The 25331-nt window shown below is 42.2% G+C and overlaps 3 protein-coding genes and 1 long non-coding RNA gene across 5 annotated transcripts in view; 2 read left to right on the forward strand and 2 right to left on the reverse strand.

Moving 5' to 3' along the window:
• The window catches only part of LOC125721628 (uncharacterized), a 32916-nt gene extending 31445 nt beyond the window's left edge, over positions 1-1471 (forward strand). Inside the window, exon 3 of the long non-coding RNA XR_007385862.1 lies at positions 1282-1471. This is a non-coding gene — a long non-coding RNA (uncharacterized LOC125721628). The remainder of the gene's footprint in view (positions 1-1281) is intronic.
• LOC125721617 (NACHT, LRR and PYD domains-containing protein 12-like) overlaps positions 1-25331 on the reverse strand; it is a 566129-nt gene that overhangs the window by 481031 nt on the left and 59767 nt on the right. Inside the window, exons 2-3 of the mRNA XM_048997598.1 lie at positions 1417-1518; positions 773-886 (exon numbers count right to left, since the gene is read on the reverse strand). Coding sequence (XP_048853555.1) covers positions 773-886; positions 1417-1478 — 176 coding nt within the window. The 5' untranslated portion in view covers positions 1479-1518. The remainder of the gene's footprint in view (positions 1-772; positions 887-1416; positions 1519-25331) is intronic.
• LOC125721593 (uncharacterized protein K02A2.6-like) lies at positions 4454-9239 on the forward strand. 2 transcript variants are annotated; one of them, XM_048997560.1, is made up of 2 exons: positions 4454-6352; positions 6471-9239. In XM_048997560.1, the coding sequence occupies exon 2, from the start codon at positions 6514-6516 to the stop codon at positions 8725-8727; it is 2214 nt and encodes a 737-aa protein (XP_048853517.1). In that variant the 5' UTR covers positions 4454-6352; positions 6471-6513; the 3' UTR covers positions 8728-9239. Both variants share the same exon structure in this region, with proteins under 2 accessions (XP_048853517.1, XP_048853518.1).
• LOC125721601 (uncharacterized) lies at positions 13404-14781 on the reverse strand. Its single transcript, XM_048997576.1, has 2 exons — positions 14351-14781; positions 13404-14231 (listed from the first exon to the last, which is right to left on the reverse strand). Exons 1-2 carry the CDS (start codon positions 14594-14596, stop codon positions 13581-13583), a joined length of 897 nt encoding a protein of 298 aa, XP_048853533.1. The 5' UTR covers positions 14597-14781; the 3' UTR covers positions 13404-13580.

The following is a 25331-nucleotide window of genomic DNA, read 5'->3' on the forward strand; positions in this document are numbered from 1 at the left end:
CCACAATGCCTGCTGTCGATGTGCAGCCCCCACTGCCAGCCTTAACGTCCCATTTTTAATGTGGTAAAAGCTGCTCTCTGTTTTTAATCATATAAATAACATAACACTTTGCTGCTGAACACAAGAGAATTTCCCCTCTTGGATCAACAAATCATCTTATTTTATACTCAGGGGATGAGAACCACTACAGTGTCACATTAATTATGATCTGAATCAGCAAGTATAAACGTCACCTTTGGCAAAGAAACCAATAGTCTTTCACTTTTTTTTGTCTGATGATAGTAGTTTATTGTTTAAGCCACACAGTTTGACTAAACATGTTAAACTGAAGCCTTCGTCTGAATATGATCTAATGAATTCATGAGAGTGAAATTATTTGTTATCATAACAGAAACATCCATCTCACGAGACGACAATCTATTGTCGAGTCATTCTTTAATGGACATGCAGGGGGGTAACAGGTAAACCAGTTTTTTCCAGCTCTGTGCTGAGGACTGAAATTTAAAATCCACTTTGCGATTAAATAACTTCCAATTCCGGCTCGCAGAAAGTCAGGTTTTACAGTAATCCTCATCCATTTACTTCAGATGGTATTTATATAGAATACAGACAAAACTTTTGTTTAAATTCTCAAGGTGATGGAATCTGTTAAAGGTAAAAATTGCTGCATTCATTATAAATATGTTATTTCCTCATAGCTTGTATGTGTCTCTGTGCCATTTGAATGAGAGTCTGAATGTCATTAACAGTGTTTGTTTAAATGTACATTTACCTTTGATCTGTAGGAAAAGGTCCCTCTCTGAAGTTGAGTGGTTTTCCCATTGACCAGTCACTCTTCATGGAAACACAGCTGGGTACAGGGGAGTCTGTTCTCTTCATCGGGACACTGTGGGCAGCGAGAGGAAACAAACCCTCATGGTATAAATAAAATTCATACAATGGGGACAACATCACACTGCTGTTTATCCTTCTGCTCTGCCTTCATGTACTTTGATATGCTGTGAAGCTCTTGATGTAAACAGACTTATTTACAGTCAGCTGTTAAGGAAATTGTATAATCTAAAATTTAGATATTATATGAAACTTTTAGTATGACCGTTAAAAACCTCCAATAACTAGACTTGACTGATGTTCCTTTTTACCTGTTTATATATGTTTTTGTTTGTTTGTTTAGTTTTGTTATGTGGCCATTTTGTATAGGAGGGATGGTCTGTTACTCGCCTCTAGTATAAAAGAACTGGCTGATTGTGGAAGAAGACGGTGAAGACAGAAGATGACGAGGTCTTTTTATTAAGCTACACATATTAAAGTGCTGCCCACTGACCAGCCCTAGCTAGGAGCCCAGTTTACTTTTATGTTCTGGCCTGACTATAGACCCAGAGAGACATGCATGCTAGTGGGCTGTAACACTGTTACCTCTCAGCGCTCTTTCCGTTACACCCCACAGGGGGGCGCATTTCAGAAGCAGATCCATCCATTTTTATGCTGATCCAGACCAGATGATTCCTGCTGGGGCCTCTGTGAACATGAAGGGTAAGTAGATACATAGATAAATACACAATATCGAGTACTCAGCATTTTTACATCAAACTGATGAATTGTGTCTCCATTCTGTTATGTTCGATGTGTAGAATTACACATAGTAAAGAGGTTTAGTGCAAAATTTCAATGCCACATTTTTTTATAAATATATGTATAAACATCCTCTCCTGGAGCCGACACCTTATGGTGGTGGAGGGGTTTGCGTGTTCCAGTGATCCCAGGAGCTAAGCTGCCCAGGGCTTTATGCCCCTGGTAGGGTCACCCAAGACAAATAGGTCCTGGGTGAGGAACCAGACGAACTGCGGCTCATTAGACCCCTTATGATGAGTAAAAACATGGATTCACGTTCTCCTTCCCCTGGACGCGGGTCACTAGATTTTTATGGATGGAATTTCTAGGCACAACCAGGGCGTTGAGGGTGTCCGGTTTGGTGACCTCAGGATTGGGTCTCTGCTTTTTGCAGATGATGTGGTTCTGTTGGGCTCATCAGACCGTGACCTTCGGCTCTCACTGGAGCAGTTCGCAGCCGAGTGTGAAGCGGCTGGGATGAGAATCAGCACCTCCAAATCCGAGACCATGGTCCTCAGCCGGAAAAGGGTGGAGTGCTGTCTTCGGGTCGGGGGTCTTTCCCCAAGTGGAGGAGTTTAAGTATCTCAAGGTCTTGTTCACGAGTGAAGGAAGGATGGAGCTGGTGATCGACAGGCGGATCGGTGACTGCAGTGGGTGCGTGTATACAGCAGTGATATTCCAGCAGACCAGGGGAGGGCAGATGTACTTAAACAAAGTACATCTACACAGTACAGTACAAAAACCACGACCTCCATCACAACTATCACCCCCCTACCCTCCCCCCTGGAACTCAGAATACACAAAGCGGATGTGAGCCGGCTGTTCCAGAAACAGAAATCCAAGAAGCCCCCAGACCAGACGGTGTCTCCCCCTCCTGCCTCAGAACCTGTGCTGATCAGCTGGCTCCCATCTTCACCCACATCTTCAATAGATCCCTGGAGCTGTGTGAAGTTCCCTCCTGCTTCAAACGCTCCACCATTATCCCGTCCCCAAGAAACCCACCATCACAGGACTGAATGACTACAGACCTGTCGCCTTGACGTCTGTGGTCATGAAATCCTTTGAACGCCTGGTTTTAGCCCATCTGAAGGACATTACAGGACACCAGCTGGACCCCCTGCAGTTTGTCTACCGGGCAAACAGGTCGCTGGATGATGCAGTGAATATGGGGCTGCATTTTATCCTGCAACATCTCGACTGTCCAGGAACTTATGCCAGGATCCTGTTTGTGGACTTTAGTTTGGCTTTCGACACCATTGTGCCTAATCTCCTCTCCTCCAAACTCTCCCAGCTCAGCGTGTCACCAGCTACCTGCCAGTGGATCACCAGCTTCCTGACAGACAGGAAGCAGCAAGTAAGGCTGGGGGGGTCACTTCTGAAACACGGTCCCTCAGTATCGGTGCCCCTGAAGGATGTGTCCTCTCCCCACTGCTCTTCTCCCTCTACACCAATGACTGCACCTCCAGGAACTCAGCTGTAAAACTCCTGAAGTTTGCAGACGACACCATCATTGGACTCATTCAGGATGGTGATGAGTCTGCATACCGGCAGGAAGTTGAGTGGCTGGTACTCTGGTGCAGTCAGTACAACCTGGAGCTGAACACGCACAAGACTGTAGAGATGATAGTGGACTTCAGGAGATGTCCGTCATCACTGCTCCCCCTCAGCATGTCAGACAGCCCGGTTTCTACTGTGGTGTTCTTAAGGTTCTTAAGAGACTGCAGCGGACCGTACGGACAGCAGAAAAGATCATCGGTGCCCCCCTGCCCTCCATCACAGTCTGGTATGGAGCAGCCACCAAACAGGACAGGAAGAGACTGCAGCGGACTGTACGGACAGCAGAAAGATCATAGGCGCCCCCCTGCCCTCCATCACAGTCTGGTATGGAGCAGCCACCAAACAGGACAGGAAGAGACTGCAGCGGACCGTAGGGACAGCAGAAAAGATCATCGGTGCCCCCCTGCCCTCCATCACAGTCTGGTATGGAGCAGCCACCAAACAGGACAGGAAGAGACTGCAGCGGACCGTACAGACAGCAGAAAGATCATCGGTGCCCCACTGCCCTCCATCCAGGACCTGTCTCTCTCAATATCCAGGAAAAGGGCAGGAGAATCATCACAGATCCCACACAGCCTGGACACAGACTTTCTGACCTGCTGCCCTCTGGCAGACGATATAGAAGCCTGCAGCCCAGGACACCCGACACAGGAACAGCTTCTCTCCCCTCGCCATCTCCCTCCTAAACAGCTGATCTGTCACACTGCTAAACACCTACAGCACTGCAACTGCACTCTATGTACAGTCTGTGGGATATATTTCTGTAATCTCTGTATTTTCTGTATATAAGATTTACGTTGCTTACTATATCGTATTGTTCAGTTACACACTTTGTGTATAAATGTGTATGTATGTATATACAGGTCCTTCTCAAAAAATAAGCATATTGTGAAAAAGTTCATTATTTTCTGTAATGTACTGATAAACATTAGACTTTCATATATTTTACATTCATTACACACAACTGAAGTAGTTCAAGCCTTTTATTGTTTTAATATTGATGATTTTGGCATACAGCTCATGAAAACCCAAAAAACCATTTACCAGTGGTTTTGGCACTGTGAGCAGGTGCCAGGTCGTGCTGAAAAATGAAATCTTCATCTCCATCAAATCTTCAACACTTTTCTTTTATTGGTCGGATGAAATATGCTAATTTTTTGAGATTTTTTTTTTTTGAGAATTTTGAGGCCCCAAGTAGACATAAATATGGGGTGATTGATGTATAGATTGATTTTGATCGTGCATGGACTAATCATTCACCCATAATATTATTGTGCCATGGTTGATGTTGTGTTCACTGACTGTAATTACAACCTCAGAACATTAGGTGGCAGTGTTAAAAGGCAGAGACCGTAGGATGAGAGAAGGGAGAAGAAGAAGTGTGAATAAGAGTGAGACGTATACGACATGCTTGCTCCTGTGCTACCTTGATTATTTCTATGTAATGTTTTGTTAAGTAAACAGCATTTTGTTCTAACGCATTCGTATATGCTCCGGCCTGCTTATTCGAGCGCCTTACTACATTTCTGGCAACACTACATTTTTGGCGACGAGTTTTGTGTTTTCACCTCTTCTTTTTTTTGCTGACTCACCATGGCTGGAAACGTGCCTGCACCTCCGATGTTTTTGCCGTGTCCGGGAGAGCCCCCGATACCTTTCGACATGTGGCTGCGGATTTTCAAGAACTACCTACTGGTAATTAATGCAACGGGAAATGCTTGGCCTGAAGCGCGCAGGAGAGCTACGCTACTCCACTGTCTCGGAACCGAGGGACAACGGACTTTCTACTCGCTACCAGATACGGGTGACTCCTTTGACTCTGCTGTCACTGCTTTAGAGAAACATTATACACCTAAAGTAAACGTTGTTGTGGAACGACATACCTTCAGACAGCGAAAACAAGCACCTCATGAGACTATTATACAGTATGCGGCCGTATTGCGTGATCTCGCTTCAAAATGTGGATTTGATGATAAAACCGATGAGATGATCCGTGATCAGCTGATTGAACATGTGAATAACTCAAACATAAGAGAGAGGCTCCTGCTCGAATCGGATCTGACACTGGACAAAACCTTAACACTTGCATCACAAGTAGAATCTGCTATTCAACAAGCTAAAACTATAACAGGAAACGACAGTGTCCCAGTGCAAGCTGTACAACCCCGTTCACAATTCACTAAAAAGAAATACACACAGCACATTCATCCTAATAAGCCATTCAATGCCTCCACTACATCTTCCCGCAGCTGTTTCAGGTGTGGTTCTAACACACATCTGGCTAATTCTTCTCAGTGTCCTGCAGCCAAAGCAACTTGCAAGTCTTGCCATAAAGTTGGACATTTTGCTCGTGTTTGCCGCTCATCCAAGACAAGTGATGTACGTGAGATTCAGCTACCTAAACTGACTGTGCTATACTTAAACAACACTTGCCATGCACCACATACACTCACATGCAAAATCAATATCAGTACTCCTGCTTCTCTTACCAAAGAGCATGAAATGGTTGTTGACACAGGATCAGCAGTATCTATTTTGCCACACCACATCTATGTTCAGTATTTCAATGACACACCACTGCTTCCACCTGTTAGTCAGTTAGTGACTTACACAAGGAAGAGAATTCCTGTGCTTGGTTGCCTACAAGTCAAAGTGAGTAGAGGAGTTCTCACTGCCCCTGTTACATTTTACGTGGTGAAGAAGGGCACTTCTCTTTTAGGAAGAGATCTCATGAAAGCCTTAAGCATCTGCATTGAAGGTAACACTATCCTTCCTCCCGTGTTTACCACAAACTCTGCATCTGCTCCCTGTATCCCTACTGCTCCTGCTGTTAGCTGTGTGACTGTTTCAACCGCTTCCTGCATCCCTACTACTCCAGACATTGGTTGTGCACAAAACTTTGTGCATAAGGTGAAAATTGACCCCACTGTTAAACCAGTACGCCAGAAATTACGACGCCTGCCTTTTGCTGTAAGAGCTTCTGTCTCAGCTGAACTTGATCGCTTGCTGAAAGCTGGTGTGATTGAGAAAATTGATGCATCACCTTGGGTTTCGCCTATTGTAGTTACAGGACGGAAAACTGGTGGAATACGAATGTGCACAGATCTCCGTGAACCAAACAAGGCTGTGGTCACAGATTGCTACCCTCTACCTCATGTGGATGAACTGCTTGCAAATTTACAAGGTGCAAAGCTGTTTTCTACAATCGATCTGGCTAATGCATACTACCAGTTGCCTCTTCATGAAGATAGCAGAGACCTTACAGCATTCATCACACACGATGGTCTGTTTCGATTCTGCAGAGTTCCTTATGGCCTCGCATCAGCCCCCTCAGCCTTCCAGAAAATGATGGCTGACATTCTCAACGGTCTTCCAGGTGTTCAAAATTATTTGGATGACCTTATTGTCTATGGCAACTCCCCTGTTGAGCATGACCAGAACCTCAACGCTGTCCTCCAAAAGCTGAAGGAAGCTGGATTGGTTCTCAATGAGAACAAATGTCACTTCAGGAAAACCTCCCTACGCTTCCTAGGTCATGTCATTACTGTAGATGGCATTCTTCCTGACCAAGAACACATTAATGCTGTCCTGAAAGCCCCTCCTCCATCTGACGCTGTTGCCCTGAGATCGTTTCTGGGCCTAGTGTCCTGGTATTCAAAGTTTCTGCCTAACTTTGCGACGGTTGTGGCTCCTATGCGTGCCTGTGTCAGTGAAAAAGACACATTTACATGGTCTCCTGCAGCACAAAGCAGCTTTGAGGAAGTTAAGCAACTTCTTGTGAACAGTCCTGCGCTTGCTCTTTTTAACCCTTCTCTACGACCGGTAATTTCCACAGATGCAAGTGACTATGGACTTGGAGCTGTCTTTGCACAAGTACAGCCTGATGGCACAGAGAAGCCTGTGGCTTTCGCTTCCCGCACACTGACTGAAACGGAGAGGAAATACTCGACTGTTGAAAAAGAAGCACTTGCTTGTGTGTGGGCTACAGAAAAATGGAGAACGTATCTGTGGGGACGTCGTTTTACTCTCCGCACAGATCATCAGGCATTGACAACACTGCTCAGCACAAAGGGAATCGGTCGGGCTGGTATGCGGGTTGCCCGCTGGTCTGCACGCCTGCTCTGTTTTGACTATGATGTTGTCTATCGACCAGGCTCCCAGAACTATACGGCTGATTGTCTCTCGCGCCTTCCCCTGCCTGCGCCTCCTGACTCTATTTCAGATTCAGAACCCGAGATGGTGGCACATATTTCTGCTGTCCTAAGCTCCCTTCCGGTGGTTGACTTCAACTCTGCTTGTTCTACTTGTCCTGAACTGTCAGCTCTGCGCTCACAAATTGAAAGTGGTTGGCCTCCATCCGTTAAATCAGTAAGTGGTATACTAGCCCTATACTATAAGATCAGAGATGAGCTCTCCGTTAAGGATAACTACATCCTCAGAGGCTCAAGACTCATCGTGCCACTCTCCTTACGACACACACTGATCACGCTTGCACATGAGAGTCATCAAGGAATTGTCCGCACAAAACAACGTCTGCGCGACCTCTACTGGTGGCCAAAGATGGATTCACAAGTTCAGTCTTGCATTGCTTCATGTATACTCTGCCAGGCTAATGATAAAACAGCTTCTACTCACCCTGCTCCTTTGCAACCAGTCCCACTGCCTGATGGACCATGGAAGAAACTTGGCCTTGATATTGTTGGACCCTTTGACACTGCAGTTGCTGCTTGTAGATACGCTATCACGCTGACAGATTATTATTCAAAGTGGCCAGAAGTTGCCTTTTCACATACCGCCACTACTGAAGATGTTATTCACTTCCTGACATCTATTTTCTGTCGTCATGGTAACCCAGAGAACATTGTCACAGACAATGGTCCACAGTTCACCTCTGCAGCTTTTGCATCATTCCTGCACACCTATGGTATCTCCCATAGCAGAACATCAGTCTACTATCCAGCTGCTAACGGAGCTGTTGAGAGATTCCATCGTGCCCTGAGAAGCTGCATTCAAACCGCCATTCAACAGTCACAACCATGGAATGAGACTGTTATGAACTGGCTCCAGGTGTATCGTGCAACGCCACATGCCGCAACTTCCACCTCACCATATGAACTACTTTATGGTAGGAAAATGCGCACCAAATTGGATATTCTTCCTCTGCCGTCTGCCATGTCTCCGCTGGATGTTTCTGCTCGTCGTGCAGTTCAGAGACATCAGAATAACATGCAGCATTACACTGATGCTAAACGTGGCGCATGCATGCCTTCTTTTCGACCAGGAGAGAGAGTGAGGATAAGGAAGCCTCATCACGTCCCTAAAGCTCATCCCAGATTTACTTCCCCTACAACCGTGAGGAAGAGGATAGGTCCAAATTCTTTCTTGCTGAGTGATGGAAAAATTTGGAATGCCTCTCATCTTGCCAAGATTCCTCCTGTGGCTGGACAAGACTGCGACACATCTCGACTGATACACACAGGTGTTAGTCATTCTCCCTCTCACAAACAGCCACGTGTTAAATACAAGCCCAAGTGGCTTAAGGACTATGTCATGCAATAGTTGATTAAAGAGAAGCTGGGATGATTCTAGTAACTTGATTGTTATAACTAAGACTGTTTACAAGGTTCGAAGTACTTCAGTTTATTCTCTAGATAAGAGTCAAGTTTAAGTATAGGTAATTTACTGTTTACAGTGATTTTACAGTTACATGTTAATGCACCTTATGTAAAGATACTTTATTCACGATTTCTGATGCAATGGTACCACAAGAGTTGTATTTGACAGAACTACATTTCAATTCATTACATTTAACTACTACGTTTTCCTGTTTGCATTCACTTTGTATAGAGAGTGTATTCTTTTACAGAGAGAGGAGATGTTGTGTTCACTGACTGTAATTACAACCTCAGAACATTAGGTGGCAGTGTTAAAAGGCAGAGACCGTAGGATGAGAGAAGGGAGAAGAAGAAGTGTGAATAAGAGTGAGACGTATACGACATGCTTGCTCCTGTGCTACCTTGATTATTTCTATGTAATGTTTTGTTAAGTAAACAGCATTTTGTTCTAACGCATTCGTATATGCTCCGGCCTGCTTATTCGAGCGCCTTACTACATTTCTGGCAACACTACAGTTGAACTGCACAAACATGTTTTTCATTGCTCACTTATATAACTTGTTTTTCACGAATAACTTCTCACAGAAAGAGTTAGAACACCTGTCTTGTCTTGTCTTTCTCTGGGGAAATTGACACTTACCTTGCTTCTCCCAGGGGAAAAGGAGAAACGTTGCTCAAAATGCTTCGTTACCACAAGTGCAAACCCGCCCTCTGTGTAAAAGTGAAGTTTGTGTCTGTAAAATCACACCGTGTGTTTATTTTCCGGAAAAATGTGTGACCCCCCCCCCTCCGTAATTACCCCGGTCTGTGTCCGCGATGTGTGATTCATTCCTGCTCGCTGGCTCTGCTGCGCCCTTTGCTGGACGGATAGTAAAGAGCTCACACTTACACACACACACACACACACACACACACACACACACACACACACACACAACACAATTAACCCTGTGTGTGTGTGTGTGTGTGTATATATATGTGTGTGTGTGTGTGTGTGTGTGTGTAATACAGATATACACCACCTTCTGTCATTCAGCTGCGCTGTGGGTTGCGTTTTACTTATTCTTTACCGATTATTAAAATTAAGATCAGCACATTTCAGATTGGAGAACACAGAACAGATCCGTAGTAAAACCTTTGATTTAATAAAATGTTAAGCATTGAGTTTAACCCGGATGTTTCGGCACACTGGCATTAATCCCCAACACTTAATAAAAGAAAAACTTAATATAGCTTCAAAATATTACAGCCTACGTCCCGGTCCATAGTTACGCAGCACAGTATATTAGGCGAACTCATGGCTGAGCGCAAGTAATTAAATATTATTGATGTTAATTCGAAACCTCTTCTGATACACGTACAGTAACCTACTGTGCTGTACGGACGTATATTTAATGTTTAATTATATTGAATTTTTTAAATTCCGCTATATATGTAGGCCGTGTTAAACATATCAGTTTTATTATTATTAATTTAATCTTACCTTGAAACATAGGATATCTTTACATTATTCCAGAATCTTGCTAAAATGTTTCTTGATAAAATGGCGACTCTGCCTTTAAACTCCCGACACTTAATTTCACTTTCGTTTACAGGCAAGAAACGATCAGCTCCGTTTCATGCAAAAAATGGACACGGACTCAGCGGCACATCGTAGGGTTTTGAGGGGATATTAGCTATGTGACTTAATAATTAGTAACAATAGCCGTAATTCGGTTATTATAACACACATTCAGGATGATCGTGCATGTAAAAAGCGGTACTGCAGTAACATTTAAATCATTCACAGTGGCGATTTGAGAAATTTAGAAATGAGGGGATCCAAGCTATTTGAGGGAGAGGGGTCAAAGACAAAACTGTGTAATTTTATAATTTCATCAAAATATATTAACTGGTGTAGCGAAGTAAAGGTCAAACTAAACACTTGAATCACACTTTTTTTTATTTCCAATGCTCAACAAAAACAGGTAATATATTTTACAGACAGAACATTAAACAAAATAAGAACAAAAGATGATATTCAGACAGAGTTATTACAAAGTAAAAGATTACCATCTCAGTACCAAATATGACAGAACATTTTAGCACTATGTCCATACATCAGGTAAAAACGCATCAAATCAGGATACAGTTCTGATTGTTTTTTATTTTTAGACTAGTTATTAGATTAATATAATTTATTAGGTCTAATTTGTGAACGGGGAAAAATATGTTAGATTTATTGTATTTACATTTATGAATATAAAATGAATAGCATTAAATTCATCTGTATTGTCACGCCCGGCTCGTACGATCCTCCTGTGTGCCACGCCCCCTCGTTAACCTTACATGGAACCCCGACGTTATCGGCTGTTTCAGTCCTGTGTATTTAAGTCCACGTCAGAGTACGTATCTCCAGTTCCGTCATTGATGTGCTCTGTGTTTCGTCTCGTCTGTTTGTTCTACCTATTACAGTTTTTTACAATCGCTATGACAGTTTTTGCAATACATTTAACAAGTTTCCTAAACTCTTAACGCATCAACACACCTAAAACACCCAATTGACAAAACGGTTAACTTCATGCTCAAAATCACACATTGTAAACTAAACCTCAAAACTAATTTTCAAAATACAATAATAAACTACCACAGTACACTATGCCTAGCAAAACACTGCAAACATGTTTCAAAATAAAATAATTATTGAAAACACTAACACATGTTCTCTTCCACCAGGAACATTTAGTCAATCATAACACACTGACAAAGAAACACTATCATCAGCTGAAATTACAGAAACTGCATTATTTTATGTGTCAGGTCTGCCCTTATATTTGAAGCCTTTCTACATTTTTGTTTTGTTTGGTTTAGTAAATGCAGGCATTTTGTTTCCTTTGCTGCAGAAATTCAATACAAAAAAATAATGTCCATCTCAGAGTAGCTTTATAAAATGTAGTTTATGTAAAAAAAATACAGACACAGAACTGCTGCAGTACAGACTTTTATTTGCATTCTAACTCCGCTCCCTTGTCCTTGCCCCACTCCGCTCCCTTGTCCTTGCCCCACTCCGCTCCCTTGTCCTTGTCCCACTCCTGTCAATTGTCCTGCTACTCGTCTTCTTCTCCCTCGTGCAGGCTTTCTTTCTTTCTTTCTTTCTTTCTTTCTTTCTTTCTTTCTTTCTTTCTTTGTGTTGCTCTATATTGTTCCTTTTCCACACAAGATCAGCCCAAAGAGTCCTCTTTTAGAACTTATGATCATGTGATTGGGAAAACCTCAACACCTGATTGTGGTTCCTAGATGGGAATCAGCTGTGATTTATATATTTCCATAACTGCAATAAGCTGTTTCTCATTGGCAATGGAATAAAATACAGGGAATATATTTGTGTTTCAATTCACAATATGAACAGCTGTTCACCTTGACTTTAGCCTATATAAATTATGTTTAGAACATGATGTTAACTGTATTGACATACAGTGTGAAAGCATTTGTAGATTTGACTGTAAAATTACATTGTTTGGTCTTGGTTGAGGTTCTTTGTAAAAGAAGTTCAAGCATTTTAAATTGGTGTTAACTGTATGCATTTTGTATCATAGCAACAAGAAATGTGTTAATTGTATAGCCTACAAAGACGGATGTTGTGCTAACTGTGTTAAGAGTTTAGGAAACTTGTTAAATGTATTGCAAAAACTGTCATAGCGATTGTAAAAAACTGTAAAACTACCTTCATTTAAATCACACATTAATAATGCAAAATACCTTAAGTAAGCAAGTATAGCTTACTACAGTAATGGAATATAAAAGTAATTAAACCTATTACTGTCTACAAAATAACACATTCAGCACTATATCAGGCTTTACATGCATGGGCTTTCTGACCAATATAAATATACCTGAGTGAGCACCGTTGTTACTTTCTAGGAGAATGCGCAGCTAATAACATTTCCAGGTAATTTAACCAGCGTAACTGCACATGAGGCAATTATTATTATTATAAACATAGTAGGGGTAGGGGGCGCTATAGAGCGAAAGGGTGACTACGCCACTCTGTAACTGTCGCTAAGACGGTTATTTTATAATCACCTTTTGCTGGTTTGATTTACAGTTTTTTAACGATTGTTTACACACAATTTTGAAAAGCAGGTTCTTTTTGTCAAAATCTAATCACAATTATCCAAACACCACACTCAATTTGCAGAATTCCTAGATTGTTTGCAAAATGACACACTTTAGTCAAAACATATACACATATCAGTCAAAACATATACACATATCAGTCAAAACATATACACATATCAGTCAAAACATATACACATATCAGTCAAAACATATACACATATTTGTGAAAATGCTATTAGTTTTCATTTAACCAACACAGTCCTCAATGATCAGACACTATTGCAGACAGTTTCACACTGCTGTGATAAATAAAAAACACATGTGTAGAAAAACTAATTTTAGGAAATAGCATGTGCTAGATTTTTGGGCAGATGTTATGTAAGGGATCATTTCGATGACAAAAAATAGTGACAAACCCACAACATTCTTCATGATTAGTTTGAGATATAGGGAGAATGTACACAAATAGGCCTACTATAAACTTACCAAGCACTGCACAACACTGATGCTGCAGACTGAATATTTCAAGTACCGGTATTTATTTCAATTCAAGAAATACAGTATTTCTTACCATAATCAGTTACAGTAATCAACCAACAATGAAATCAATGAAACAAATAAAATCTGTAGACAAATAAAAATTACTGCCTGAAGTACATACAGTTTGACTCTGGAAAAAAAGCAACACAAATACTGTAACTATTCCTCATCTCTCTGTCTGGCTGGATCAGGCCATAAGATTTCATCCACATCACAGGCTATGTCTTCATTGGCAAGGCACCGTTGGAAGAATCGCCTTGAGTGACGAATCCACCCCTGCACAGAAGCTGCGTCGATTTGATCACATGCCTGCTCCATGGCCTGAATGAGGGGCAAACGGTCATAGGGCCGCAGGTCGTATACCTTCCACCGCCACGCTGAAAAAAACTCTTCGATTGGATTCAGGAAGGGGGAGTATGGGGGAAGGTATAACACTTCAAAATCAGGGTGACCATGGAACCAATTCTGGACCAGAGCAGCCCGATGGAATGAGACATTGTCCCAAACGACAATGTACCGCATCTGGTCCACTTTGTTTAATGCTGTGACAATCTCGTGCAATCTGTCAAGAAATGCAAGTATTAGATTTGCATTATAGGGTCCCAGATTTGCATGGTGGTGGAGGACCCCATTTTGTGTGATAGCAGCGCAGAGGGTGATGTTACCCCCTCGCTGCCCTGGCACATTGGTGATTGCCCTGTGTCCAATTACATTTCTCCCTCGTCTTCGTGTTTTTGCAAGGTTAAATCCAGCCTCATCCACATATATAAATTCATGCTGAATTTGTTCTGCATCCATTTGCAAGACTCTCTGAAACACAGTAAAAGACAATAGGATGCTATTCAATATCTATTGCACATTTTTTTGTGCCAGAACATTATGAGCAGTGCACAATACCACACCATAGCAGTAAAATGAACAATACATACCTCCACATATTCAGAGCGCAGATGTTTCACTCTCTCTGAATTTCTGTCAAATGGTACCCGATATAGTTGCTTCATGTGTACTTGCTTTTTCTTGAGGATTCGAGCTAATGTTGACAGAGAGACTCGGTGGATGTTATTGAAAATACGGTCATCGTTGATGATATTGGCTTGGATTTCTCGCAGCCTGATACAATTATTGGCCACAACCATGTTCACTATGGCGGCCTCTTGTGCACGGGTGAACATAGGGCCCCTTCCACCTTGGTGTCCTCGACCCTCAATCCTATGTGAAAAATATACTGTATATATAAAAAAATACACATGCAGCCTCAAATGTCACAGTAAACAATATTGATGACAAGTACAGCAAGCTTAAGTTTCAATGTACTGTGTGGTTAGCTTACCTGTTTTCTCGATGAAATGTCCGAATTACTGACGCAGCAGTATTTCTGCTGAGATTTGGTTGAACTCTTTGTCCAGCTTCCATCAGTGTCAGTCCATGGTTGAGAACATGGTCAATAAGTGTTGCACGGATTTTTTGAGTCAAATTTGGTCCTCGTCTTCTTTGTTCAGGTTCTGTCAACTCTTCAAGTTCTTCTCTACCTCTTCCTCTACCTAGGCCTCTTCCTCTATCTCCTCCTTCTCCTCTTCCTCTACCTAGGCCTCTTCCTCTATCTCCTCCTTCTCCTCTTCCTCTACCTAGGCCTCTTCCTCTACCTTCTTCTTCTCCTCTTCCTCTACCTAGGCCTCTTCCTCTACCTTCTTCTTCTCCTCTTCCTCTACCTAGGCCTCTTCCTCTATCTCCTCCTTCTCCTCTTCCTCTACCTAGGCCTCTTCCTCTACCTTCTTCTTCTCCTCTTTGAGCTCCCCCTCTCATTCTCACTCTTCTTCTAGCTCCTTCCATTTTTGATGAATACAGGTGAACTCACCTGCTGCCTTTTATAGCACACCTGAGTGCTGCGTTTTCTAATTAGCACATGTGTGCTTCCACACCTTGTGGATGTGCTTATCCAATTAGTTCATTAGTGTGGTCATTGGCAATCTGGGGCTTTGTAATGACAAGGAAGTAACCTCACAATCCTTATCTGTGTCTAAGCTGTCGAAATGTGTGTAGAGTTTTACAAATCACTGTGTGTAATGTTTTGCAAAAAGAGTGAAGCAGACATTGTGTGTAATGTTGTGCAAATCTGTGGCGGTGTTTTGCTCCTTGGAGTAGACTTTTGCAAATTGTGTGGAAATTTTTATTTTACAGTGTAAACAATCGTAAAAAACTGTAATATAGAATGTATACTGTGAAATGTATGCCAGTGCCCTCTGCTGACTATTTAATTGATCCGTGTTAACCCTTGAATACATGGTCATGTGACGGAATAGGGTAGGAGTAAATGCATGCTGGGAGATTCATGGAGTCAACTTGTGGTTTGTCGGCTTGTCACGGCAGGATCTGTAATAACTTTTAATCATTTGGTCAGAAGGCGCACACGATAATTTATATTCATTGTATTTACTTGTTGTTTTGTATTGAAAAATGGAATTGCGGTGATGTATGAGCTGCTGTTTAGCGGTAATATAATGGATCTTTTAGAATGTCTTGTAAGATTAAATGTAATGCAGGAATTTAATAATATGTTTATTTTATAGTTTTTCACGGTGTCTAAAAGAATAAAGACGGAATAAACTTCACCATCTGTCAGGCGTATGTTTTCTACCAAATGAAGAACTTTGGGAGCTGTTATATCTTCTATAGTAAAGGTAACCTTACAGTAAATGACTTCTGCTGTGATCTGACGCTATATAGAAAATGTAATAAAATAAGATTAACTTGACCTTCTGCGGGGGGCACCCTAATATAAAGATAGGGGAAACACTGCTGTCTGTCTGCCTAAAATAAATAAAAGGGGGAATTGGAATTGCATATGACTATGGAGAGAATGGTTGGCTATGGTGAAAAAGGTGTGGAAATTTTTAGTAATTCACATAAGGGACAGCATAAAGGGTTGTTTAATTCAGGAGGAATTCATATATTTGTGTGATTATGATAATCACACTATTATAACTTGATTGTACATCTCTTGAATTGAATTAATTACAGTGTCATGTGTCACGCCCAGCTCGTCCGCTCCTCCTGTGCGCCACGCCCCCTGCTTACCCACGTGTGTTTCCCGAATTGTACCCAGCTGTTTCCTTTTGCTTTCAATCAGTCTTGTGTATCTAAGTCCTGGTCTCCCCAGTTTGCTTTGTCTGTCATTGATGTTAGTTGGCGTTCCATGTCTCCTACTCCCGGTGTATTGATTAAACCCTCGTTAATCCCCGTATTCCGCTTGCCTGCATCTTGCTTACCCGCTCTGCCCGCTATCGCCGAACGCTTCCCGTGACATCATGTGTAACACTGCACTTTTTAATACATTGTCTGGCAGAACAGACTGCAAAACTGTAGTCTCAATGGAAAGCTGCATGAAATTCCTAGGGTGGCGTAGTCAGCTGTCCACTGAGTCTACAGTTTTGTAGTTCGGTCTGTCGCAGTCTGGCGCAGTTGGCAGGATCATCGTCCTGAGAGCAGAGACGCGTGTTCAGTGTGAATGACTCTTCGGTTGTTTTTCTATTTTCAATTACTTTTTTATTCCAATCCATGTCTTTTTTTCCTTTTGTATGCTCATTATTTAGCCAGTACAGCTGTTTTTATTGTAGTCGAAAACAACAGTGAGTGCCAGTCACTGGCAAATCCATTGATTCCTGGTTCCACTCCATCGTTCCTCTGGTGGTCCCCTTGAGCTGTGGACCCCTTTCCAGTGTTCTGCAGCCTGATCCTCCTGAGCCGCACGGAAGCGGAAGTTGGCAAATTGAGATGCAGCAGTAGGCCTATGCATGCAATTGACTGGAGTATGGAGAGTAAAGCCTTTCGTTTTCTTTAATAAAAGTTGTCCGTGTATTTTCTCATATGCGAGAACATCACAACTGCCACAACACTTGTTGATGTGTAAGTGTGTCCTATTCAAACAATAAAGAGAAACTACATGCAGCACTGAAACTATTCCACGGCCAAAAAAAATTTAAACATTCTTTCTATATCAGAAGCTAGTCTCTGACTGAAATTTCTATAAATCTTTATATAAACTGATAGCAATTAACCTAAGAGTGCATGCTTGGATTGTAGTATCTGCATGTACTGTGGAACTAAAAAGAATCATAATCAACATATATAATTATGTAAATGAAAAACAAATATGTTGCATTTTGCTTAATAGTTTTTCACGTTGCCATAATTTATATTTAATTTAAAGTATGAAGCACCCAAGCAAAGTTTATGTTGAAATAATACTCAAGATTCTTAAGTCTTAACTCTGGCACAGTGGTGGATCCAGAAAATTTTACATGGGGTGGCAAGAGATTTTAACAGAGTGGCATGGAGGTTCAGTGAGAAACCGACTATCATTCAGAATCGTGGAGCTCAGGAACATACTTACACTGAAAAAGTGACAATTTATCTAAGCATTTGGACTCTCATGGTTAAAACAATGCTGATTGTACTTTTCATTATCACTGACCAGTTGTTTTTCTTTGTTGTGCTGTGCAGCAGAACGTTTCACAAACATATCCAAATTAAGAGCCTTTGCACGCTGTCTGTCAGTTTGCACACACACACACACACACACACACACACACACACACACACACACACACGAACAGTCAAATGCATTCATACCTGTATATATATATATATATAAAATCAGGAGTGATACTTTCACTACGAAATGTCACCCATGTGCACTGTGTCTTCGAGTAGTGAACCAGTTTTCAATACAATGGTTAAAAAGGCTCAAACCTTCAGTGCCTCGTACCATCTCTACCAGTGTTTTTTTCAACAGGGAAAATACAACTTTTATGCTGGCCTTAGAACCACAACTTCAAAGAATAGCTGCCATGCTTCTGTCTAGCATGGCAGAGGGAGTAAAATGGTATGGGACTGCTTTGGTGCTGGTAAGGTGGGTGATTTACACAGAGTACAAGGTGCAATGAACCAGCAAGGGTACCGCTCTGTTTTACAACTCATGCCACCCCCTGTGGTCAGCACTTCTATCAAGCAGCAAGTCTGATTCAAAGCACACTGGTGAAAGATGAGGAATCCAGAGAACTGTCCTGCTTGACTGGCCTACAGAATCATCACATCTCCAGCCTATCAAGCTCATGTGAGACCAGCTTCACCGTGAGGTCAGAGAAAATACCAAGCCAGTCCCACCTCTGGGAATAGCAGGATTGAAATTTCCCCTAATATTGTCATAAACGGACAGCTCTAATGGCAAAGGACTGCAAAGCTGTAATTGCTGCAAATATAGTTTTCATACAGTTTGATTAATTGAAAATGAAGATGAAACTTATTGCAATATTTATTATATCACAGAGTAGAAGGCAGCAGGGAAAAGTAAAAAAAGAATCACCCCAGATGGGACTTAAAACCACGATATCCAGCTCAGAAAGTCAGGGCCGTGGGCGTTTGGCCAGTGGGGCAACCGGCAGACCTGAGCTTATGACCGGGACACTTGACTCACAATGGAAGCTCAGCAAATTATAAGCAAGCCTGCAAAAGTGACATGAATGGATCTGTGTAATATATGGTAAAATGCATCTTGGGGCCGAGACATTAACACTCACAGTCCATGAGAAGATGACATCCATCACTGGATCTCAGTCAAATGCGCTCATCGAGTTTCCGCTATGCCTTTGGCATTTAATGTTTGTACTTAGCTGAAGAGCTAACTGCAAACATTACTTGAATGGGAAATAAAAAAAAAAAAACATTTGCATTACAGCAATACGTCACACATGACTATGTAAGGGAATAGATGAAACCCTGCATACATCACTATACCAGTGCAATTCAGTACAAAGTGCACTGACATGATTTGTATGATTCCTGGTTTATTTGGAAAATTTAGGTCCACCATAAGCTATGTGTTTTATTTATGATGCACATTGATGACACTATTTGGCAGACACAATATCAGACTGAATTTATTTTATAATTTTAAAGGTTTAAATACAGTTCTGGGTGTTGGACATCTTGTTAGCCTTAGAAATCTATAATGCTCCCCCTCAAGAGAGAGTAAACGACTGCAGGGCATTACAAAGGTCCAGAATGGATTTTTCATTTACAGATGTCTTCTTTGGCTGTCGTGACCAGTATCTCACTCCGGACCAGTGGTGGATCTCGTACTCAGGCACAGAGAATGGGTCCTTCCACCCCGTGGATCTCCTCATCTCCTCAGCCACTGATTCCCTCCAAGCTGATGGGGTAACTATGGTTGGCAGAACTGGGGTTTGCTGTTCACTGTCATCCGCTTGACGTTGATGGACCACTTGCTGAGGCTGAGGATGGTGGTCTTTACGTATCCTCACTGTTAGGCCTCTGCACACTCATTTCTTTTGCTGACCTGTTGCACAGAAACATTTCATAGTAAACTGTAACATGATTACAGCAATTATTTCAATGTTGTTCAGTCAGTGAGAATCATTTACATAGTAGGGACCAGATAAGCAAGAAGGGAGGTGGTGCTGCAGAATATGTAAAAGAAAACTTGCAGGCAAGGGAGCTCACTGATAAAAATATAGCTAGAGAAGCTACAGCGCCCTCCACAATTATTGACAGCCCTTGTAAATATTTGTGAAAAGTGTTAGAAAAAATGTACATTTTCTGAAGTAGCTTCATCTCACACTGAAAAAGTTAGAAAAATAATGCAGTCATTGGTATAGAGTGTAAAGAGGAAGGGGCTGAGGACACACCCTTGAGGGGGTCCAGTGTTGTTGATCACAGTTGCTGATCTGGCTGTGGCTATCCTTACAATATGTGGTCTATTGCTGAGGAAATTATGGACCCAACGGATGAGAGATGGGGATATGTTCAATTGAAGAAGCTTCTTGATCATCTGGTGGCGTTGAATGATAATAAAAGCGGAACTGGAGTTAATGAAGAGGACAGTAGCGAAGGTGCCTGGAGATTCAAGGTGTTGGAGAAGGGAGTGGAGGAGACATACTACAGTACCCTCTGTTCCGCTCTTCACCCAGGAGGCAAACTGGTCTGAGTCCAGCTGCGGTCTGACAGCTGGCTGGATGATATGGAGTATAATTTTCTTTAGGCATTTCATTATTATCGATGTGAGTGCTACTGGCCGGTAATGATTTAGCTCAGAGGGACGAGGTTTCTTAGCACCCGGGACGATGGTAGAAGTTTTCCAAATTGTAGGAATGGTCACCAATCTATACGAGTTTCAGAGGATGGAATGAAGGATGGGAGCTTGTTCTGTGGCGAATAGCTTCAAAACTTTAGCTGGTACACGATCAGGCCCGGCGGCCTGGCCAGCTTTGCATCTGCTTAGCTGCTGCCTCACGTCCTCTACAGTAAAGGGAGGGTTTGTAGGATCATCAGAGGGAAGGTCATTGAGCAGCTCCTCACAGTCAGCAGAGTAGTCCTGCTTATCGAACATTGTATAGAAGGAGTTTAAGGAGTCAGCAAAAGTTGTAAGATCAGTGTCTATGGGATGAAGGTCATGGTAGGGTATTTGACCAGTGAGTAACCAAAAGGTCTGTTTGGTGTTCATTGTACTGTACTCTTGCTCCAGTCTATTCTTATATTTGAGTTTGGCATTGATTATCTCATTCTTTACTTGTCTACTGAGTGACTGGACAGACGACCAGTCCTTGCATAGAAATTCTTTGTGTTTTTCCTTCAAGCTGTGCTTAACATGGGAAGTGATACTGGGTTTGTAGGTAGGATATCTCCAGACAGTTCTGGTGGGAATAGTGGAATAAATACAAACTTGATGTAGTCTGTAATTACAGAAACTTTATGGTTTTGATCACCCTGGAAAATGTCCCAATCTGTACATGCAAGTGAACCTTATAGTCGTTCAATTGCCCCCTCCGACCAGAGGGTGGCCAGGTGCACATGCGGTTTAATGCGCTTCAGTTCTGGTTTGCAGTGAGGTAGCAGGAAGACAACATTGTGGTCAGAGTGGCCAAGTGGAGGATGTACACGCGCGATGAAGGCGTCAGAGATCTTACTGTATCATAAGTCCAGAGTATTAAGCTTCTTAGTCCACATACTGATAAAAAGATGGCAAAACAGCGTTAAGATTACAGTTTTTATAATCACTCGCAGTAACTCCGGGGCGTCGCGATATCTTGCCGTCATGGAGCTGGTGTCCTCACACACTAGCTCCGCTGCTGCCTTGGTGTTGGCGCTTGGTGGAATGTAGACACAGCTAATTACTACAGTAGGGAATTCCCACGGAAGGTAGAAGGGGCGTACAGATAGAATCAGCATCTCTGTCAGGTGTACAAACAATACGGTGTACTTTAATATTCGTGTACCACCGCTCGTTGACAAAGATGCAGACCCTACCACCCCACTTCTTACCTGACTGAGACGTCCTGTCAGTCCGCCAGATCATAAAATTAGAGAGACTAACCTCAGAGTCTGAGATGGTGTCATCAAGCCAGGTTTCAGTCAGGGCAATAACATAGGTGATACCGCTCCACCCGACACTTGGCATGCAATAAGTCCATTTTATTCTGGAGTGAACATACATTGGCCAGTAGGATGGGGAGTAGCGGTGGTCTGAAGGGTCGCCTCCTCAACCTGGAGCGTACACCTCCTCACCTACCTCTTTTACTCAGGCGAAACTCCAGAGGAAGAGCAACTGCCGGCCTTGAGGTGATAGACGACCGCAGTTGGAGAAGCTCCCCTCTACTGTAGGTGAGTGGATTGTGGCCATTACCCATGATTGGCTGAATTCATGTTGCTATGTGCATATCTTGTGTCAGCAATTAGGCGCGCTGCTGCATTGACTGGCCGTTTTCTTTAGTGCCCCAGAAGAGATACTAAGAGAGAGGGGATGAACATGAAGCTCCCCCCAAACACGATAATTTATATTTTATGAATTTAACGCTATCGTGCATTTAAAACACACAAATAGTTAAAATCAGCAGTTACAGATTATTAAAAACAAACATCCTTTCCAGCAGGAAGGGCAGTGCCCTAGCGCCCCCAACTGGTCAGCCTTGGCTGTCCTCTCCTAGTTCTGAGAGATATGGCAAAATATTTTTTTTTATATCAATGGATGCCGATAATTATTACAGTATAATTCCAATCAGAATTTGTTATTCACCTGTATGATTCAGGTATGCACCGGCTTCACCTTTAAATTTCATATGTGCAATAACTGTACGTTCGTTGTTTGTTGGGGGTGGGGACACTTTATATTTTTACATTTTTAAATAAAAATGTATGATTATCTATAGTGAGTAATTTTTACACTTTCATTAAGCTAGATCCATCCATCCATCCATTTTCCAAACCGCTTACCCTACTGGGTCGCGGGGGGTCCGGAGCCTATCCCGGAAGCAATGGGCCAGAGGCAGGGAACAACCCAGGATGGGGGGCCAGCCCATTGCAGGGCACACTCACACACCATTCACTCTCACTCACAAATAGTGAGTAAATAGTGACTCTGTCCTTATATTCATGTAATAAATATACAAATGGAATTATATGGTAATCTGCCTGAGACATAAAGAAGGAAAAAGACAATATTAAAGACCAGCCGCATATAATGATCAATTTCACCCAGACAAACATGATCATTACAAGTGGTTTCCAGTGTATTTCCATTTAGCAGAATACGACTGGCTTTCGGTGATCTGCTCTTGTTCACTTTTCTCCTCCTCTGTCATTTTTGTTAATTTTTCTCCCAAACCAGATAAACTGTTTATGACTGAGCCAGAAACATTAGACTGCTTTTAGTATGTGATGGGTTTAACAGTTTAGGGCACTTTAAAAAAAATGGTTCTCGTCCCCTCCCGACCCGCCAAAATGCCTCCGACCCGAATTTTTTATTTTTTTTTATTTCGTAAAAATCGCATGGAAAATGCCCAAGAATGATGAAATTTGAATTTCCCGCGCATTCCACATCGACGATTGATCCACATTGTGTAATCCTAGTCTTGGAATGGTTTCATGAACCTAAATTTGTCTCTACCTGAGATGGGCTGGTGCGAAGATTTAAATCTGAGGAAGTGATGTGGTACATGTTTTTAAGTACTTGTTTGTAGAGTTGCATTTCCTTGTTCAACCATTCAGGTTCCTGTATTTTGTAAATTCCTCGTGTTTTAACATGTTTTAATACACTTTCTTTCTAGATATATATTTTAAAATCTTGGTTGTTCATTTAGAATGGGAATGACAAACAGAATATTAGTTTCAAATAGTATCATTTTTATATTCACGAATGAAACATCAACATAAAGTATCCAAATCAATAGTTGGGAAGGCATTTATGAGATACACATGGATCAAGGAATTTACATTCTTGTATTTTCCTACATTTAATATATTTGAAACGCAACAAACTGGAAGAACTGAGGAGGCGTACTAAGTAGGTCTGCTCTCTTCGGTATGTATTTTCAAATACAGTACAGGCCAAAAGTTTGGACACACCTTCTCATTCAATGTGTTTTCTTTATTTTCATTACCATTTACGTTGGTAGATTCTCACTGAAGGCATCAAAACTATGAATGAACACATGTGGAGTTATGTACTTAACAAAAAAAGGTGACATAACTGAAAACATGTTTTATATTCTAGTTTCTTCAAAATAGCCACCCTTTGCTCTGATTACTGCTTTGCACACTCTTGGCATTCTCTCGTTGCGCTTCAAGATGTAGTCACCTGAAATGGTTTTCACTTCACATGTGTGCCTTATCAGGGTTAATTAGTGCTTTATCAATGGGGTTGGGACCATCAGTTGTGTTGTGCAGAGGTCAGGTTACTACACAGCCGACAGCCCTATTGGACAACTGTTAAAATTCATATTTTGGCAAGGACCAATCAGCTAACTAAATAAAAACGAGTGGCCATCATTTTCTTTAAGAAATGAAGGTCAGTCAGTCCGGAAAATTGCAAAAACTTTAATTATGTCCCCAAGTGGAGTCGCAAAAACCATCAAGCGCTACAACGAAACTGGCACAGATGAGGACCGACCCAGGAAAGGAAGACCAAGAGCAACCTCTGCTTCTGAAGACAAGTTCATCCGAGTCACCAGCCTCAGAAATCGCAAGTTATCAGCAGTTCAGATCAGAGACCAGATAAAAGCCACACAGAGTTCTAGCAGCAGACCCATCTCTAGAACAACTGTTAAGAGGAGACTGCGCGAATCAGGCCTTCATGGTCAAATAGCTGCCAGGAAACCACTGCTAAGGAGAGGCAACAAGCAGAAGAGATTTGTTTGGGCCAAGCAACACAAGGAATGGACATTAGACCAGTGGAAATCTGTGCTTTGGTCTGATGAGTCCAAATTTGAGATCTTTGGTTCCAACCGCCGTGTCTTTGTGAGACGCAGAAAAGGTGAACGGATGGATTCCACATGCCTGGTTCCCACTGTGAAGCATGGAGGAGGAGGTGTGATGGTGTGGGGGTGTTTTGCTGGTGACACTGTTGAGGATTTATTCAAAATTGAAGGCACACTGAACCAGCATGGCTACCACAGCATCCTGCAGCGACATGCCATCCCATCCGGTTTGCGTTTAGTTGGACGATCATTTATTTTTCAACAGGACAATGACCCCAAACACACCTCCAGGCTGTGTAAGGGCTATTTGACCAAGAAGGAGAGTGATGGAGCGCTGTGGCAGATGATCTGGCCTCTATAGTCACCGGACCTGAACCCAATGGAGATGGTTTGGGGTGAGCTGGACCGCAGAGTGAAGGTAAAAGGGCCAACAAGTGCTAAACACCTCTGGAAACTCCTTCAAGACTGTTGGAAAACCATTTCAGGTGACTACATCTTGAAGCTCATTGAGAAAATGCCAAGAGTGTGCAAAGCAGTAATCAGAGCAAATGGTGGCTATTTTGAAGAAACTAGAATATAAAACATGTTTTCAGTTATTTCACCTTTTTTTGTTAAGTACATAACTCCACATGTGTTCATT

Source organism: Brienomyrus brachyistius, unplaced genomic scaffold (assembly GCF_023856365.1).
Source record: "Brienomyrus brachyistius isolate T26 unplaced genomic scaffold, BBRACH_0.4 scaffold34, whole genome shotgun sequence".
NCBI lineage: Eukaryota > Metazoa > Chordata > Actinopteri > Osteoglossiformes > Mormyridae > Brienomyrus > Brienomyrus brachyistius.

What these genes read in the sequence shown, in the direction of transcription:
- LOC125721593 (XM_048997560.1), top strand. Translation starts at nt 6,514, where the DNA reads ATGATGGCTGACATTCTCAACGGTCTTCCAGGTGTTCAAAATTATTTG.
- LOC125721601 (XM_048997576.1), bottom strand. Translation starts at nt 14,596, where the DNA reads ATGTTCACCCGTGCACAAGAGGCCGCCATAGTGAACATGGTTGTGGCC. An exon ending in TGCGCTCTGAATATGTGGAG is followed by an intron (nt 14,232 to 14,350) that starts GTATGTATTGTT and finishes ACTGTGTTTCAG; the next exon opens with AGAGTCTTGCAAATGGATGC.